Genomic DNA, 17,840 nt, shown 5'->3' on the forward strand with positions numbered 1-17,840 from the left:
AGTGATGGGTAGCAACTAGTAAGAATTTCCAAAAATATTCTCATACCCAAGAATAAGTATCTTTTAAAAGACATCCAATGGATTTTTAAGAATAAATGTGGAGTGGAAAAATGGTGTCGCCTCCAGCCAACTTAAAATTATAAAATGCTCGTGACTCATGATTTACGGACCACCCGCTTCTATTCTTATTGAGGAGATTCTTCATTCATACAAAGCTCCAGCTAGATCACTTACTGGATTTATGCAATGATTTTGAAAAATGTGGCTTGGGTATCTGCATGAATTGGACCGGAAGGCCCTTTTTCCTGTTTAAAGACAATAATATTTATAGCTTTAAATGCTATGCCAATTGAAATGTTATAATGTTTCACAATCATGTATTTAAACACAGAAATCTGTTTATTTACCCAAACAAAACAGAGGAAATGATTCCAGCCCTCAGGTTTTGAATTCTTGTTTAAATATGTGAACATCAGTCCACAACTTAGAGATGTTTGTGTATCTATGTACCTCCAAAATACTCATATTTCATAGGCTTTTTCACATTAATATTCACCAACAGTATCACAAAAGTTCTTTTTCTTTTACATAACTGTAAGCAACAGTAATCCTAGAAACACTAGAGAAAAAAAAGCATAGCAATGTCCACAGTTACAAGAAAAAGTGCACATTACTTGGTCACAATCACAGTCATTACTTGGAAAACTATATGTAACAAGTAGATATAAAATATCACTGATGCCTTAAACTCATTGTCAAAAACGGAATTACATAAAATTTTGTACATGAAATAAGGCAAATTTAGGAATGCACAAGAAACTTGTTATTCAACAAAAGCTAAACAACAGAACAGATAGTACAGTAAGCATAAACTAAAGTACTTTTTTCTATATACTTAAAAATAAGCCTGCCGTAGTGCACAAAGAAAACACCATTAATGTGTGATCAATATTATAAAATAAGAAATAGAGGGGTTGGGAAGAGTGGGGAAGGGGAGAGAAGAGTTTTATTATAGTTGCAGCTGCATCCATTTACATTTTTGTACAGGTTTTAGCTAGGCCTGGGAATTATACAAATCGTACCAGAAGTGTCAATGACCTTCCTCAGTAAGAATTTTGTTTAAATTAAGGAAAAAAAAATAAATACACACAAGAGTGCAAATTTTCAGATTGTCACTTGCAACCTCTTAACATTCATCACCTACATCCAATCACAACTAGAGGGACTTGTATAGGACAGCAGCAGTGATCATGGAGTTAGATGAGCTCACCGTAAGAAATCAATTTCTCTTTTTTTTTTCTTTTTTCTCAATGATATGTCTTTTTTAAAAAACCCTCAACTCTTTATTAATTGCTAATAAAGCTGCAATATATTACAGAATGGAGTTGAGAATGGTATGAATGCAGGAAATGCATGCTTCCTTTGGAAGGTATTCCACAGATGACAATTTACAGTACACAGGGGAAGAATTATCCAGCATCAAGAGTTACTCGTTGTAGAAAGAATATGAAGTGGGGGAGAAGGACACAGTCAGAGGTTCAAGAGAGGAAGGGGGGACTTAAAATAGCTCCTCAAAACATTTTCAGGACCAGTGAAAAAGTTTACCAAAGTAAAAATGAAAAATCTTGAATGAAAACAAAAATCTTTTGTTTCGTTTTTTATAAAAATTACATTTTTTTAAAATACAAGATCCTTTTAATTGCAATTGTGCCCTGTAGCAACAGGACATTTGGCAACGTTTTGCCATACACTGCAGCTTTAAGTCCAATGAGTCAGTATCACATTCCACTAATATTGCACTTGGATCTTGAACCATTTTTTTTTTAAACCATCACAGCATCTTCTGTTTGCTCCACTTGTTAGAACGAGTTAATTTCTAGCCACTTTTTCGATATTTATGCTGACACACTAAAACAAAAGCAATAGGCTGGACACAGTAAAGTACCTCGGCAATACCAGAGGTCGAAGTTCACTTGAAGCACCTTAACACATCACTTTATGGATCAAGAACAGTGTGGCATTATGGTAATTAACTCTCCTAAAAGACTGTGCAGTAACTGAAGTGTGTGCTCTGGGAAATCAAAATGTCATTAGTGGAAACTCTGAGATAAGACCAGGTCAGTGTGAAGGTCACATGACTCAGTTCTGCTGCAAAATAAGGTTTTCCAGTTCATCTGCAGAACGCAATAAAAACGCGGCCGATTCTCGATACCCTGCCACAAGCTGCCGCACTGCATTTATTTCAGTTGGACTCAGCTGGGGTCTAGAGCTTGAACTACTGGAGGATCCAGAGCTGGTTGCTAACTGCCTCTTCATACTGAGATCTGTTGGACCTGCAGATAAGAAAAGAAAAGAAAAGCTTCAGATCCACGCCAGAGATGTTTCACAGGTTGGTAGCTACAAATGCAGAGTAGCAAAATCTGCTCTCAGCTGAGTGCCAGTGAGAAGTAGCAGAAACAAGCAATAACTGTTCGGTTACAAGTTGCCTTGACAGGAATCACAGTGATTTGTATTTATGTATGACAGACATCCTTTAAATTCTACTTACGTAACATGAGGAGCAAGCCCACTGCCAGCAGAAGATGACCCTCTGGGGGGTATCCCAACAGCGTAAGCCACTTGCACCCCAACACTGCCCTGGGATCTGACGCTGGCGAGCAGGCAGAAGGTTCATCTCCTGTGCCTCCCCCAGCTCCAGCTGCCACCATAGCCTTCACGGCAATCTGCACATTGCAGTTTTTATCACAGAATACCAGACTTATGTTCTCTAGATATCTATTTTCACATTTTATACTTCAATCAGCATGTGGTGGGATTGTGAATCCCTTACAGACATAGATAAATGGTCATTCACTTGACTAGCCCTGACGCCGTGTGATCACTTGTATAAATAGCTGGTCATGAATGAGATCAGGCCGGTGACAATCTGGCTGCTACTGTGAGGAGTACACTTTCATCTGGGGGGGCTGCATACAGCTGGCAATGTATCGCAAAGATCTTGTAAGGCCTGAACACTGACCAGAGAATCTGCAGCAACCACCATGATGCGTTGGCAGCTTATACCAATATGCTTAGCACTTTTCCTCAAAGAATATTCTCAAGACCATGTATGCTGCGTGCAGAAGACAGCACTCCTGGGGGCAGTCTGCAGGTTGTCTCTATCAGCGAAACCATCTGTCAGCATGAAGTTCGGCTCTGTGTGGAATTTCCCTGGTCGTTTGACCATAGTTATTAATCAGCTAAGATGTATGGTGCTTTGATAAGATGTTTGTGTAAGTTTTCCACTTAACACATTTTTTTCTTCCTGGAGTGTAAATTTGGACAGGTGGAATTGGACTGAGGACTTTTTTGAACATAGAAGGATACAGATGGCAAGTATACCTATCAGGCAGTTTGTTAGATCCAAATCTGGAAAAATATTTCTCATTTGTTTTGACAGTGTTGCAAATCTATACTTCTGGCAGGCAGATGATCAGACTAGCCTCATCTTAATACTCTCCTGGAAACTGGGATCATGTTATCCAAAGCAATGTATCTTGCTTTCCTATGAGAAAATTGTCACTGTTCAATTTCATCTGGAGTATATACATCAATGCCAAGGCCTTCTCAGCATCAACTGACTGGATGGACCTTGCTTCCTAAAAAGACTGGAATAATTTTAAAATTTAGCATATTCAACTGTCAAACACAGAACACACCCATTCATATTCTAGAGGTTCTCTGAAATAATCCCACCAGAATCCCAAGACTCAAAACCAGACTTGCTCTCTTAAGCACTACTGGAAAGAGATGTACTGATTTCCAGAAGCTAAAGATCTGATCACAAACCTTACTTATTTTTCTTTTTTTATGTTTATGCAGCGATACAGCTGAGACCACAAAGAATGTGGAGATTGCCATGTCCCCACACTCACTGAAGTTAATGAAAATCTCCCTTGAGTGAATGAAAGCAGAGCTGGGACTATGAAAAGAAACTACTCAAACAGAAAGGGTCCTATTAGATCTTGTTTCCTACTACACAGCTAGCATGAAGAGCCCTTAGCCTTACAACTGTATTATCCAGTTTTACACCGGCATAAATGAACTGACTTTTAAATGACTTTCAGTGTACAAAGGATAAATAAAAGGACAATTAGCTCAGTGAATTTGTTTCAGTGTGACTGCACGCTGCAGGGAAACAATCACAGTGTGGAGAAGCTCTGAGGATATTTCTAAGTAAAATCTTAACCCAGCGCAGAGAAGAAGGGTATACAAATCATAAAGCCAGCTGGACTGAATGGTTGTAAGAAGCCATTAAAGACTTCTATATTTATTCAGGCGGTAGTGAAAAAGCTACCACTAACATATTGAGGGCATTCTGCTCCATATGAACCTACTTTAACTTTTATGCTCTTTCCTTGACTCTCATTCATGTCACAGTCAAGCCCCCCCCCCCCTCACAATATATGGCAGAACAGAGCTTCTGCAGCACAGCGCATCTTTCTCTGAAATCAAACTGAAGGGTTTTTCTCATTGGTGATCCAGACTTTTAAGTGACTGAATATGATATTAGGTTAATTTCACTCATAAGTAGAACATACACAGAAATGTGCTTGCTTACCTCTCTTGAGGTTTTCCTTACAAAAACTGATGACACAAAGCAAAAGCACTGCTCTGAAAGGAAGACTAGGAGAAGACCAGCTGTCCAGCATGCATAAATCAGTGTAACTCCTCACAAGTCTACAGAGTCACAGCAATTTACACAAACTGAAGATCTGGCCTTGCATTCCTAGAGGTCTGGATTAACTATCATGAAGAAAATTTTTTAACTCTTCAGAATACATATCTTTGAATCCCTGAAGGTACTGGAAATAAAGTTTTGTGCAAGTGCAAATCTGCAGTCTGCATACACAAGGAACCATCAGGACCCAGAACTCCCGTTGGTCTGGGACACTTCTGCTTTATACAGAGTTCCTGTATACAAACAAAATAAGAAATCTTGGATTTTAATTTACCCCAGCTACTTCAAACTACTCGATTTTTTTATTAGTATTATTTCTATATACTCAGAAAATAAGATTTTACTTCACTCCCCAACTCCTGTCTTGTACTTAACAAGTCACAGTGCTGTCTTCCTCCTCCTCAAAGAAAAGCCCTCTGAACAAAAAAAGCAAAAAAATCCACACACAGAGAAAAGTGTTCATGGCTACGGTTTCAGGACAGCAAGTACACCCGTGCCTTTTCAGGAAGGGAAGCTGCAGGTGCTAGCAGACAGCTGAATAGAAAGAGAACAAACCATGCTTGATGTGGGGTTAAGGATTTTAGTTCTTCTTTTAATTATGTTATGTGACCCCTACACCTCACCTCCAAAGCTTGGCTATGACAGCCCAAGCTTTATATCTGGGAGAACACCTCACTCAGACACTAGTCCTGGGATGTATTATACTGGTCTCAGCTTTTAATAGCTATGATAGACACTCACTGGCAGTATTACTGATTCTTAAAGGTTGTCCAGGCTGCTACATGCTAAAAATGCTGTAACTTATCTGTAGTTTCATCAGTCATACCTGGTCATTCAGAAAATAAGGAATAAATGCATCTTATTCTTCTAATGTAGATTTTTCCTGTGTAATTTTATGCAAATCAGCTATTGAAACACGGGAACTTAAATCTTACTCGTAAATATCCACCACATTTCGTTAACAGGCCAGATAAATCACAGATATTCTGAAGGTTTAAAATAGCTGGTTAAGGTGGACACTTCATGTACCTCTATCTCCAGAAGTCATCACTACTGATGACTAAATCTGGAGAAAACTGAACAGCTTCACCACCATTTCTTTTAATAACTTTCCTTACTTTAAATAGAATTATTTCCCTAGTGTACTTAACATTATTTATTAAGCCACCAGTCTTCACAGGAATAAGGAAATGTATCCTTATACAGAAGGAAATCTGAATTTTTTTGCAATGAATTTTACAGTGTCAGGTTCCTCCAAGGTGATACTGCACATTTTAGCATACTGCTTCCTATCCTGGAGTACTTTAAGACAATTAAAAATCTTGATTGCAAACATTATTAGGTTCCGCCATGTCTGTGTGTGCAAGCAAAGATTAAGTATACCTCACAGAGATGTAGACAGGATACTTATTTTTATTTATTTCTCTTAGTGCATACTATTATAACTCACAATTGTCACCTCCCATGTTTTTATAACAGCACAACATTCTCTTAAGCAGTGGGTTAAACAAATTGCTGAGACAAATCCTTTCTTTTATACTCTTTCAGAAGACTGAAGTATTGCTCCTCTGCCTCTTGCCAAGGCCACCTGACTGACACTTTAACACAGGAATATTTTCGATTTACCACCTCAGTCCAGTCACATAGACCTAATTTCCCCTGTGAGGTGAAATTTTTCTTGTTGGAACTACATCAAGCTGAATATGAGAACTCTGAAAACCCACTTTTCATGTGCTAGACAATCATTTATCAAATTAGCTGCTACGAATATCTGCCGTTAAATACACTGCAGGACAAATGGCTTTTCTGTAAATTGCACGACTTAAATGGAACTAGTTATTGCCTCATGCACTACTCATTAGCGACATGATTTATATCAAATTCCAAAATATGGGTCAGATGTAGATATGCTGTTAGTGATTGCTTAGACACTGTCAACTGTTTCAGCAAAAATCCTTTAAGAATTGTATGCTGTCACTGGGTAGCTACCAATCTTACAATTAACAGCTACTGAAAGAATAATAAATGTGTCAATGACTCTCAAAATGGTTATCACTATTGCAGATAATAATTTAGAATAAGAAAAATAATTTTTAAAAGCTCTATGTGCTTAAGCATCTATACTTCTACATTTTAATTAATAGTTAAGCAACCTTTTTCATCAGAGAAGATGTAAAAAGCAGTGGCACTTATTTATAGAACAATACATTTGCCCATGCTTTGAAATCTCTCATGTCTATCATTTCTACTGCACCTATTCTCCTCTCCTCTTTTTTCCCCATGAGCGGCTTTAGAAGTGAGTCTGTACTAGATTCTCATACACTGCAATAAAACTAAACAGAAACAACTATCAAAATATGCTATTTTTTGCAAATCAGATGTATTTATTATTACAAGAACCATTTATGGTGATATTCTGCATCTGTCAATGTTTCTTTTCAGCCTGCCTTCAAATAGAGAGCCAGATGTGCCTAAAAGTATTGTTTCAAGTGCCAGGAGATCTCAGATCAAGAAAACAGGGACTTATGAATTGGACCTTTTAAGCTTCTTTCTCCCTTCTACACCTTTCCCTCTGGAAAACATACCTTCGGTTACTTTAGATAGCAGAAAACACTGCTGTGTTGCCTGAGGAAAGAGATGTGAAAACACAGAAACGCCTGTAGCCACTGAACATCATCCATTTTCAACAATCAACAAACACATTGGTTTGTGATGAAATGATTATGTGAGGTCCGCCAGTAATGTCTTCTATCCACCACAGGAGATTAATTGTGCGGCATACACCTGTCTTGCCTTACTGGCTGTCTCCTGAGCTTTGTGCAAAGGTAAAAAAGTAGGATACTGCCCAATATATCCATAGACATTCCATCTCCATTCCTATGGTGGGAGCAGACTCATACCTGCATATGCCATGTATATGATAATTCGAAGAGGAGGAGGAAAGGGGAAGAGGAATGTGCGGATGATCTTAATATAGAATTCAGCCAGCATTTCCCAGCGAGAAATTCCCACCTTTGCCACAACATAGGTCAAACCATTTAACCTCCCAACGCCACATTTTGCCATTTTTAATTGGGACTAAACACACTCTCCCAGGTTCCTAACTCTATCGCTCTTGTTCTGTGTCTCTTCATGCCCCAGGCTCCAGCTGTGTTAGAGACAAGCTGTTCTGTCTTTCCTCTCTCTCCACTTTGAATTCCCACTTTTGCCACAACTTAGGTCAAACCATTTAACTTCTCCCAACGCCACATTTTGCCATTTTTAAATGGGACTAAACACACTCTCCCAGGTTCCTAACTCTATCGCTCTTGTTCTGTGTCTCTTCATGCCCCAGGCTCCAGCTGTGTTAGAGACAAGCTGTTCTGTCTTTCCTCTCTCTCCACTTTGATGTCATCAGGCTAGCTCTGAGGACACAGAAGACTGTGCAAGAAGAGAGGTATGAGGAAGAGCTAGGGAGACCAATGACAGCAAAAATCCCATTCAAACCTGACGTCATGGCCAGCCATGCTGTGGGTAACCCAGTCAGCACTTTAAGAATTAGCCATACACTGGATATTTTCAGCTGGACTTTTGGGTTTTTTCCTAGTTTATTGTCAAGAAGCCTCTACTGATCATGCAAATGTCAAGATTTTACAGAAGGTTACAGCTTCACCAAATTTGAGGGTGTAGAAACGAGGCACTCTGCCTACTGTCAAATGCAAAAGTGGACAAGAGTGCTTGGCCCTCCTCTCCCTGCCCCAGAGCAGCACGGCCACACTGATCGCTGCGGCTCAGCAGCATCAGCTCCAGGAGCTTCCCCCGGGTACCCCACCATCTTCAGCAGGGCTGCACCACCTGAAGGACCAGGAGGCAGAAGGACCAAGGAAGGCTGATTTGCATGGGGGTAAGAGGCCTGGCTAAAGCGGGGAACAGCTGGGAGAGCGCAGCCCTTCTGAGCCTCTGGAAGGGAGCAGCAGGCAGAGGTGAGCGGTGTGCTGGGAGTCTGGCAGCTACCGGCTGGACCATGGGGCATTGGTGATGGTCTGCAGGCCTGCCTGTGGGAGAGGAGGCTGAACGAGAAGCCTGCCAGGGCTCAGGATATGCTTGTGGTACGAATGTATTCGGATTCGGTGGGAGGACTCACCTGAGCTGGAAGGGGACTGGACGTTTGTGGTGCCTGGGACACAGTGCTGAGTTGCGGCTGTGGTGGAGGTAGGCTGCAGATCTGTGTAGAGAAACAGAGACACAACAGCTGCTTTGTCTTACCATGACATGAGGGCATGTCCTGCATGGCCAGTCTGCCATCAAGTCTGAAATATCTTCTCTTTTTACACACACAAAGGGAAATGACTGACAGTTCTGTCTAGAAAACCAGGCAACGATGCAGAAAAACAGCCCCAAATCACCTCCAGGAAACCCAGCAATGGCAGTAGAAACACTCTCCACATCTTTTAGGGAAAATGGACTTCAGGAAACAAAGTTACTGTGGAGAGCAAGGCTCTCACAAGCCTACCCTGGCTTCAGGGAGTGCTGACAGCTGACAGTCATTGGGAGAGGGCGGACAGTGACCCACTGGACAGAAGCACATGGGGAGATGGGGCAATCCCACTCTGTCAGGAGAGGTGCAGGCAGCATGCAGGGACTTCAACAGTTTCTGGCAGCGCCAAGAGATTTTGCTCCCAACAGAGCAGCCTGTCTCCTGTCCTCACCCTCCCGCCCTCAAGCTGGGCGTCCTTCCAAGCTTGGTGCAGGTGTGATGGAGCGGGGCCAGCTGAAGCCCTCATGGCTGGCTAGGAGCTGCCAAGCAAATTTTATTTACAGCCACTGGGCTATCCCACCTTGGAGATTCTCCATTCAGTTCTGTAGCGGGAACTGCATTAGCCTTAAAGAAGAGAGCCATGAAAATTCACCCTTTTCAAAGAGCAGCTCTCCTTTAACATCTACAAGAATCAAGGACAATATGCCCAAAGGCTTCTCCCCAGCCCATACACAGGCTGACAGAGGCTCTGTCAACCCACAGATTGCTTGGTGATGGGGTGAAGTTTTCCAGCCAAGCTGCCTTGGCCTAAAGGGTTTAACAGCAGGGGAAAAAGAGACCTTGGTGCTGTAAGTCCAAGCCTTTTCCTGCTGTGCTTTTCTCCTGCCCACAACAAAGGCGAGGTCACCGTACAAGCTGTTGCATTCTGCTTGCTCATATTGAGCAGATGCATGAAGGTTTGCCCCATACAGTTGTGTGAAGAGCTAATAATGGTTCTGTAATTAGCCACGTGGAAGGACAGGCTGAGGAGGGAAGCACTGCAACAGCAGGCACAGAGAGGTCCCTGAGCCAGAGGCACCAAACAGTTGGGTGAGCAGATAGCTAAGTCTGTAAGATGGGATCAGAGTAGGGTTGAACTTTATAGGGAAGGAAATAACCAAATTAAATGAGCCACAGCATACAAAACACACGCATCAGCTGGACTACTAGATAGGAGAGCTAACTGGACATAATCATTATATTACTGTGGGGGAAGGTCCAGAAATAGGTATTCAAGCAGTGAGTTTTAGTTAGCTTCTGCAACTTCTCCTTTTTTCTGTTTTAGCAGATACACAAAACCAGACCGTATTTGTTTATACACACATCCTGACTGAGGTGTATATTTATTTTTACACTAGGAGAACATTTGTAAACGTGACAAGAACATTTGATGGGCTACTAAAATGAAAAGGAAATGCATCCTTAAATTGCTTCTTAGGTCCTGAAAACAATTTGCAAGCAAATATCCTGTTCTCGAGAGAGGGAACTCATTAACCACCATAACAGCCTTGTGCATGTTTGGAACAAGAGACCTTGAAACAGAGTAACAATTGCAAAGAACTGTCCTGTGAGGTCTGTCAGGAGGGCAATGGTTACCCCTCTCAACTGCAACTCCATCCACTCCTCAGTCTACAAATGAAAACGCAAATATCCATAGACATATCAGAGAGGACTGACAGATCGCGAAGAACTGGCCTCCAAGTCCTCCCATTTCTTCCGTAGAGAAACCTGCTAATGAAGCCAGAGTACTTCACCCTCAATAGCAAAGAGATAATTAGGTCGGCTACTGATTGCTTTTGTGTCAATGACCCTAAGAAATTGATGGACTGGCCTTTCCACAACTTTCCTAATGATCTTCCTGAAATGGCAGGTGCGTCACAAATCAGCAACCAGCTAGACTGTTAGTATCAACAACTGGTTTCCAAGAGCTGGCACAGAGACTTTCAACTCGTGGAGTTTATGTGCTTTGGACCCTGCAGGATCTCCATGGAGAAGATGGACACCTTTGCACAACACTCCAACTACGCGCAACCATCTGGGAGAGGTGCAGTGGTTTACTAGTCTGTCCAAAGTACGAGGACATATAGACAAAATTTTCCAGTGCAAGTAGGGAAAGAAGAAACGTTTGAGCATGTGACAGTATGCAAACCGTAAGCATCCACTGGTCCTTTCACCCCAGCGATGCTACTCAGGGAAATGCAGTGCACTGCAGTGACATAGAATACTTTTGCCTAAATCCCACAATTCACTGAAAAATGGCAGTTACAAAAATGTATCATATTACAAGAGGTTTGAAGGGAAGAACAAGTACACAAAACAGTTGTGATTCCTCACAGTTTAAAATTATGTAAACCAGGACAATTCTGATGGCTTCTGCTGACAAATAACACATGGGGAGCTTAATCCTACTCTTAGTTGGGTGAAAGAGCAAATGCCAACTGTTTTCAGTGGGAACTGGCTCGGATCTTCTCTGGTCACAATGTAAAAGACAATTTTAAAGTTCTGGTGCATTTTCCCAAGACTCCAGATTTCCATGGCCTGTCTTACTCTTATGAAAATATTTGATCAGAGATCATATTCAGTACCTCAAATGTGTTTTTCATGCATGTGGAAACACTTGTAATCATCATTCACTCTCTTTAAGTCAAAGACTTTTGACAACTAAAATATTATTTTTTAAAGCTTTTTGAAAACTTAATGCAAACCATTCACAGACCTTGCAGGATTATTTTGGGCCGGGGTTGGGGGGGGATGGGGGATGAAGCATGAATGAAGGTCACCAGGACACCACATACCAATAACTCCTTGCAGGCTGCAGCCCTGATAGAATTTTGAAAATTGCTTAGCACGTTGAATACAGCGGCTGTAGCTGAACAATTACCATCTTGCCTAAGTCAGCCCATGTACCTGCAGCAGACTCTCCTCAGCCAGAGAGGGATCGGCCAGGACAAAAGCCCAGGGATTTCTCTGTCCTCTGACACGTTTTTTAAACACTGTTCTTGGAGGCAAGAGACCCTCAGGCTTCCAGAGTAATCACTTTTCTCTGACAGACAGACAATACCCTTGTTATCAGAACGGGCAAACCTTTTCCTTTGCTCTGAATTTGTGTGAAATCAATATGGGGGACTATGCGAAACAAATAATGCAATTCGCTTACGTTTGTTTGTTACAAAAGCTTGCTAACATAAGAAGAAAGGAATGTTGTCTAAAATGACACCACTGTTTTTCAGAGAGGGGCATACAACCTCACGGTGACACATAATTACCTGCATAATTTTTAGTTTATAGATGGATATGCTAATTTCTCATTTAACACTTGGTATGCCAGATCCTTATCTGCAGTAAATTAAAGGAGCTAGACAGACCATGTGAGAAATCTAGGTCTATTTATTTGTGTTACAAAATATGGAGTTCAGTGTTTTCAAACTCCAGCCACGAAGATACTAATGGCCTCATTTTGTGATCAGTATGGGCGAGGACAATAATGACAGGGTAGGTCCTTATAGAGTTATGCAAATTGACTGAAGATCTAACCTGGCATTTTCTTACTCAGCTTTGTTAGAGCCTTCAGGTTCAGTCTTGCCCTATTGTGAATTAGTCCCTTGCAACTGAAAGGAGACTAGCATGCAGTGAGCAAGTATTTTGCTCAGCAGTAGCTGTTTGCAGGATTGTGTTCCTGCTTATTATCTGATAATAGCCTACGGATATTGAACCCCTTGGGCTAGCTTTCTGTACAGCAGGGGGAAACGTACACATGAGCACATATACACCCAGGCACATTTTGTAAGGAAACTCACCGCTGCTAGAAGCATCGTTGAGATTTAGCAGCCCACCTCCGAGCCCTCTGTAACTATGGTAACTGTAGGTCCCGTTGCCATTGATGTACAACACCTCCTGTGAGCTGGAAACAGCTGATGTTGAGTAAGCGACCTGGGCTGGCTCCTGTTTGTACTGCTTGTCAGCTGGAGCAGCCTCGTCCTGCAAAAACATGGAAAGGTTTTGAATTATTGTTACATTGCACGACAGCGACTTTTCCATTGTTAAGACTCCATGCTTTCAGAGAAGTGTAATACATGTTAAACAAGCACAGATGTGTTTCTGATTGACCAAATATCAGCTGAAAAGAAACAATGGAAATAAGCAAGAATATAGGTTTCCTACAAATCTGAGAAAGTTCATTTATTTGTGCTCCACAAGCCAACCATACTGTTTCTCAAAGGAGAAGATGCACCCTCTCACCTGAAGAGCTCAGAGTCTCCTGCAAAACCCAGCTCTGTCCAGAAACAGCATGGGAAAGGACAGAAAAAAGCCATTACTTACTACAGGAGTAGCACTTCTGAGCCAGAGAATCGAATCTTTCTCAACAAGACAAACCAATACAGAAGGGCACCAACTACTTCTTTGATGTATCAGCCTTAGAAATGACAGAAGGAACAGAGGAATGGAATAAACCAGCATTCCCCATGTTTTCAGAGGGCTGAGTGAGTGTCCACCCACACCAGGGCCAAGTGGTAAGGATGCCTCTACAAACGTGACTTGAAAGCATTTGTTATCTGCGTATGAGCAGCGACTCTTTGTATACCATGAGTTCCTCTCCATGCTCCCTGTTGGCCTCTTAGATGCTTGCACAACATTTAACAGGATTTAGCACAACGGCCCTCCAATTTTGCCCTAAAGGAGATCATGTTTCAGGTGAAAGTGTATTTTTCCCCATCTGCACTTACTGTAGCTGCTGCTTAGAGCACCTCACTTCCACTCACGATCACAGAATGCCCCCGTGGCAACTTTAATAACGACACAGGTGAAAAAAATAAAAGCATTAAGAGAAGATTTAATGTGTTTTAGTAGTTGGAAACTACTAGATTCTATCAGTGTGTGACTGCTCAGCCCACCACAGGCACCTGAGCGCCAGAATTTCTGATTTAGTCTGCAAATGTGTTTGAACTTTTTCTTTGTTTCTTTTAACTCGTGGACTTCTTTTATGGGCCTGATTTTACACTGTTATACACTGAATACATATATACACTGAAAATATATTTCAGTTATTTCAAATAAAATGGATCTACGGAAGATCAGTATTTAAAAAACATAGAAGTGAGAACGTTGGCAGGTCTTTTCAGAATAGTTAACTGAAAAATGATCTGTTAGAATTATCTCCCTTTTGTATAAGTTTTTGTCCATTTTATGCCTCTCTCTTCTGTGCAGCCCTTTCATGGTTGCTAAATATACCAAACTTATTAAGAATGTTATAAAATATCTCAAACCTTTTTTATAGTGTTTACCTAAAAATAAAAATGTATATACCAGTACAGAGGGATCAAATAGTTCAGTGTCCAGTCTCTGTGTTGAAACAAAAAGGGTTCTGAAGCAGCTTTCCTGTTTGCATTAAGAGCAGTAGTCAGTTCTACCTCTCAAATAAGACACTACCAACTTCTCTGAGATGAAGATATCCTTGTCTTGTAGATATTTATCGGTGAAAGAGACTTGGGCACAACTGAGATGACGCAGGAGAAGGCATATATATTATTAACAGAAATTTTAATATTTAATACAGAACACTGAACCATTAGATAATTAATTCCATAAACAATCAGGATGGAGCCTCTTGGGCACTAATATGAGCTGAGGCAAAGGTTTGCATTTTTAAGACAGCTGGCCAAACTGGCCTCCTATGCATTTTCTTAAGTAATAACAGGCTTAAACAAAGGGCCAAAATTGCAAAGTATTTTTGCCAGGAATTCAACTTTAATATCATTTACCTTTCATCTCCAAAGGTCATTGCTGTCTTTTATAAGAGAAAATGTATTATTTTCTCCGAGAAAATATTCATAACCTATACAGGAAAGTTCTATCTTGGGAACAAAGCTTAACTCCTCATCCAAATCTTTAACATTCTCAAGGCTGAGATGTTCTGTATCCTTGTGTCTAAAACTAGGCGATACTTCCTGCCATAGACTCACTCAGAGCTTCATTTTATTCTCACAAAGATCAGTAATGAATCTTCCGCAAATTTATCAAGGACTAGACCGTGTTCAAGGGGTGAAGTGCAAAGGGCACTAACTCCTATAGCTGAGCAGAGTATCTCAGGGCCTGTCTCCTTATCCTGACTGTCTGGAACCCTCAAATTTGCTGTCCCTGCATTTACATGTGCTCCAGAGCCCCTTTAGTCAGTGCACTGAAAACCAAACAGTGAGTTTCTTGCAGAGCTGATGCACTGAGCTTCTAGCAGAGCACAGCAAGCAGAGCCTGGCCGGAGGGCACAGCATGCTGTGTACCAGCCCACGTGTTAGAGCATGTGGCCAAGATGTGGGAGACCTGAGTTCTGGCTCCTTGTTGCAATATATGGTGAAGAGGCAGAAAATTTGGGATACAAGGTCTTTGCTAGCGGTGGTGAGGGGAGGACCTGAACTCAGAGCTGCCATCTCCTAGCAACCAGGCTCAAAGCAAAACTGCAGTGGGAGTTGTAGCTGAAGCTGTGCCACTGCGTGGAAAGAAATGCACAATTCATAGAGATGGCAAACAAGAAGGGAGAGTGATTCAGTTCCCGTTCAGAGAAGTGCTGCCCTGGGAGGCTTCCAGCCCTGCTCCCTTCCAGCCCTGCTCCCTTCCAGCTACTCCCTAACACAAACCTCACAAGCTGCTCTGAGGTCGGGAATCAAAAGCGATCTTTGTATTGAACTAATCGCAGCCCTGTGCGACACCGTGATGTGCATCGGGCTGGGGCTTGAGGTGGAGCCCAGGCATCCTGGTGCGGAAGGCACTCCATGGAGGGGTGAAGGGGGTTGAGGAGGATGCTGAGCCTAGGCCTCCTGGTTCTGAGTATGAGCTCTAATCTCTCAGTCACTATACAAAAGGTGGCTTCCTCTAAATATTACATTTTTAGAGAGCAGACCAATCACCTGTACCTAAATGATGAATAAGTTCCAATACATTTCAGATCTGAAATCTGTGCCTCATCTAAGTGCTTAGCTCAGTGCTTCACAATGACTAAATACAGAAGCAGGGAAGGACTTTTGGCGAGCATTTTCTGAGCAGACTCAGGTGTCAGCCTTACTGGTAGGTTTATGAACCGTTAGCCTGGTCCCAGGGGGTTAGGTGTTACCTATCACACATTCCCCTGGGATGTAAGCATTTTCCAGAAAAGTTTTTTTTCTTCAAAAGGCAAAACTGTGTCCTTTTTCCTTGCAGCCACACCAAGGATAAAGAAGCCATGCCCTTTTTTCCTTGGGGAGAGAGAACATGAATATCACATTCACTTTTGCATACCTGAGATTTATTCTGCTCAGATTCATTTTCTTCTTTCTTTTCATCTTAATTGCCTTCACTTTTAAACTAATGTAGAAATTAAACAAACATAGTGTTGTTCCAGAACTGAGATTTCTTTAATATTCGATGACAGTCATTCAGCACTTCTTCTGTCCCCCTATACTATGTTTACACTGGAAAGGCTTAATAATTTATTTAAAATGTTATTTAAAAAAAAAATGATTTCATAATAATCAGTAACAACTAACTAACCATTTATTAATATGTTTGACCTAACTACCTGGAATACACATTGTTGTAACTCGTAACAAATTTATAAAACCTGTGAAGTATGAACTAACCATTTTTAAACTACTTATAATTTACCTTTAATAAGAAGGATGAACAACATGGGGACAAAACATTTGTCCATCTAGAATTTGACTCATACTATCTTCGTTTTGTATATGGCAATGGAAATCAGTCATCCTTCTAACAATATTTTTCTTCTGAATGTAATTCTTTTTAAGAAGTAATTTAAGTCTTTTTAAGAAGTAATTTAAGTCTTGGGTGTATCATCTGGAAAATAATGGAAATCACAGAAATGCAAAAGTACCTTTTAGATATATAGAAAAGCATGCTAAAATACAAAGTTATGTGTTCACTTGAAGAAGTGGAAGCCTGAAGCACATACTGTGATCCTCGACTTGGTATATACCAGAGATATCTATGTCTCAGTTTTATGTCCAGGTCTGTGCTAGGAGAACACATTTTTTCCTTAAAAGAGCAAAGAGATACAATTTATTTGATTGTATTTTTAATCACAGAAGCAATTAAGTAACCCTCTAAGGACAGTACATACTAAGAAAAAATTTCATGAACTATTGCATAACCTGTATATTGAAGAAACCCTGCTCTGCTCTGACTGATATTCTGAGCAGCTAATGAATAGTTTAAAAGGAAATACCATCCACAGCAACGTAGATGCTATTGCAGAATGTCACGACTGTGGCACAAAGAGCGAGGCTCACCAGCAGTGTCCCAGCCTCCCGTGCCCCACGCCAGTAGAGGCACAGCATGCACATTTCTTTTCAAAAAGTCTGTCCTTCATGGAAGCAGCTCTAACAATGCCATTGCTCCCTTCTGTTCCCCATCTCCTTCACCATCACCAAAATAATACAAAAAAGTAATAGTTTGTTAAATAAAAAGCCTTGGCAAATCTGTGCTACATTGAGTTTGATCCCATATATACACAAGCGTCAGAAATTCTGTGTATTCCCATTAAAAGAGAGCAGTGCTACTGCCTTGTCTCCGCTGTTAGCAATAGGCATTGCTAACATGTAAATGTAAATCCCAAAAGGGAGTGTGCATAGAGACCAACTCATATGGACGACACTAGCCGACCATAAACAAAACTTCTGCAACAAGAACATAAGTCGTAATGTTCCAAAAAAGGCAAAGATAGCAACATGCATTCAACTACTGCTTTCATGAAATACAGTGTCTACCAGACTGACAAATTAACAACTCTGAGAATGACATCTTTTAACTGCCCCTATGTCAAGGTGATTTTTTTCCTGCTCAGTTAGAAAAGAGACA

The 17,840-nt window shown here is 41.1% G+C and overlaps 1 protein-coding gene across 1 annotated transcript; it reads right to left on the minus strand.

Annotated features, from left to right (window-relative positions):
* Positions 1-380: 380 nt before the first annotated feature.
* LOC104163049 (nucleolar protein 4-like) lies at positions 381-12,974 on the minus strand (the record flags this gene model as incomplete). The annotated part of the gene is made up of 3 exons (XM_009701928.1): positions 381-2,333; positions 8,844-8,924; positions 12,794-12,974. Coding segments are annotated over 3 exons (456 nt in total), but the record flags the coding sequence as incomplete, so codon positions are not given.
* Positions 12,975-17,840: the final 4,866 nt, after the last annotated feature.

This window comes from Cariama cristata, unplaced genomic scaffold (assembly GCF_000690535.1).
Source record: "Cariama cristata isolate BGI_N322 unplaced genomic scaffold, ASM69053v1 scaffold4286, whole genome shotgun sequence".
Taxonomy (NCBI): Eukaryota; Metazoa; Chordata; class Aves; order Cariamiformes; family Cariamidae; genus Cariama; species Cariama cristata.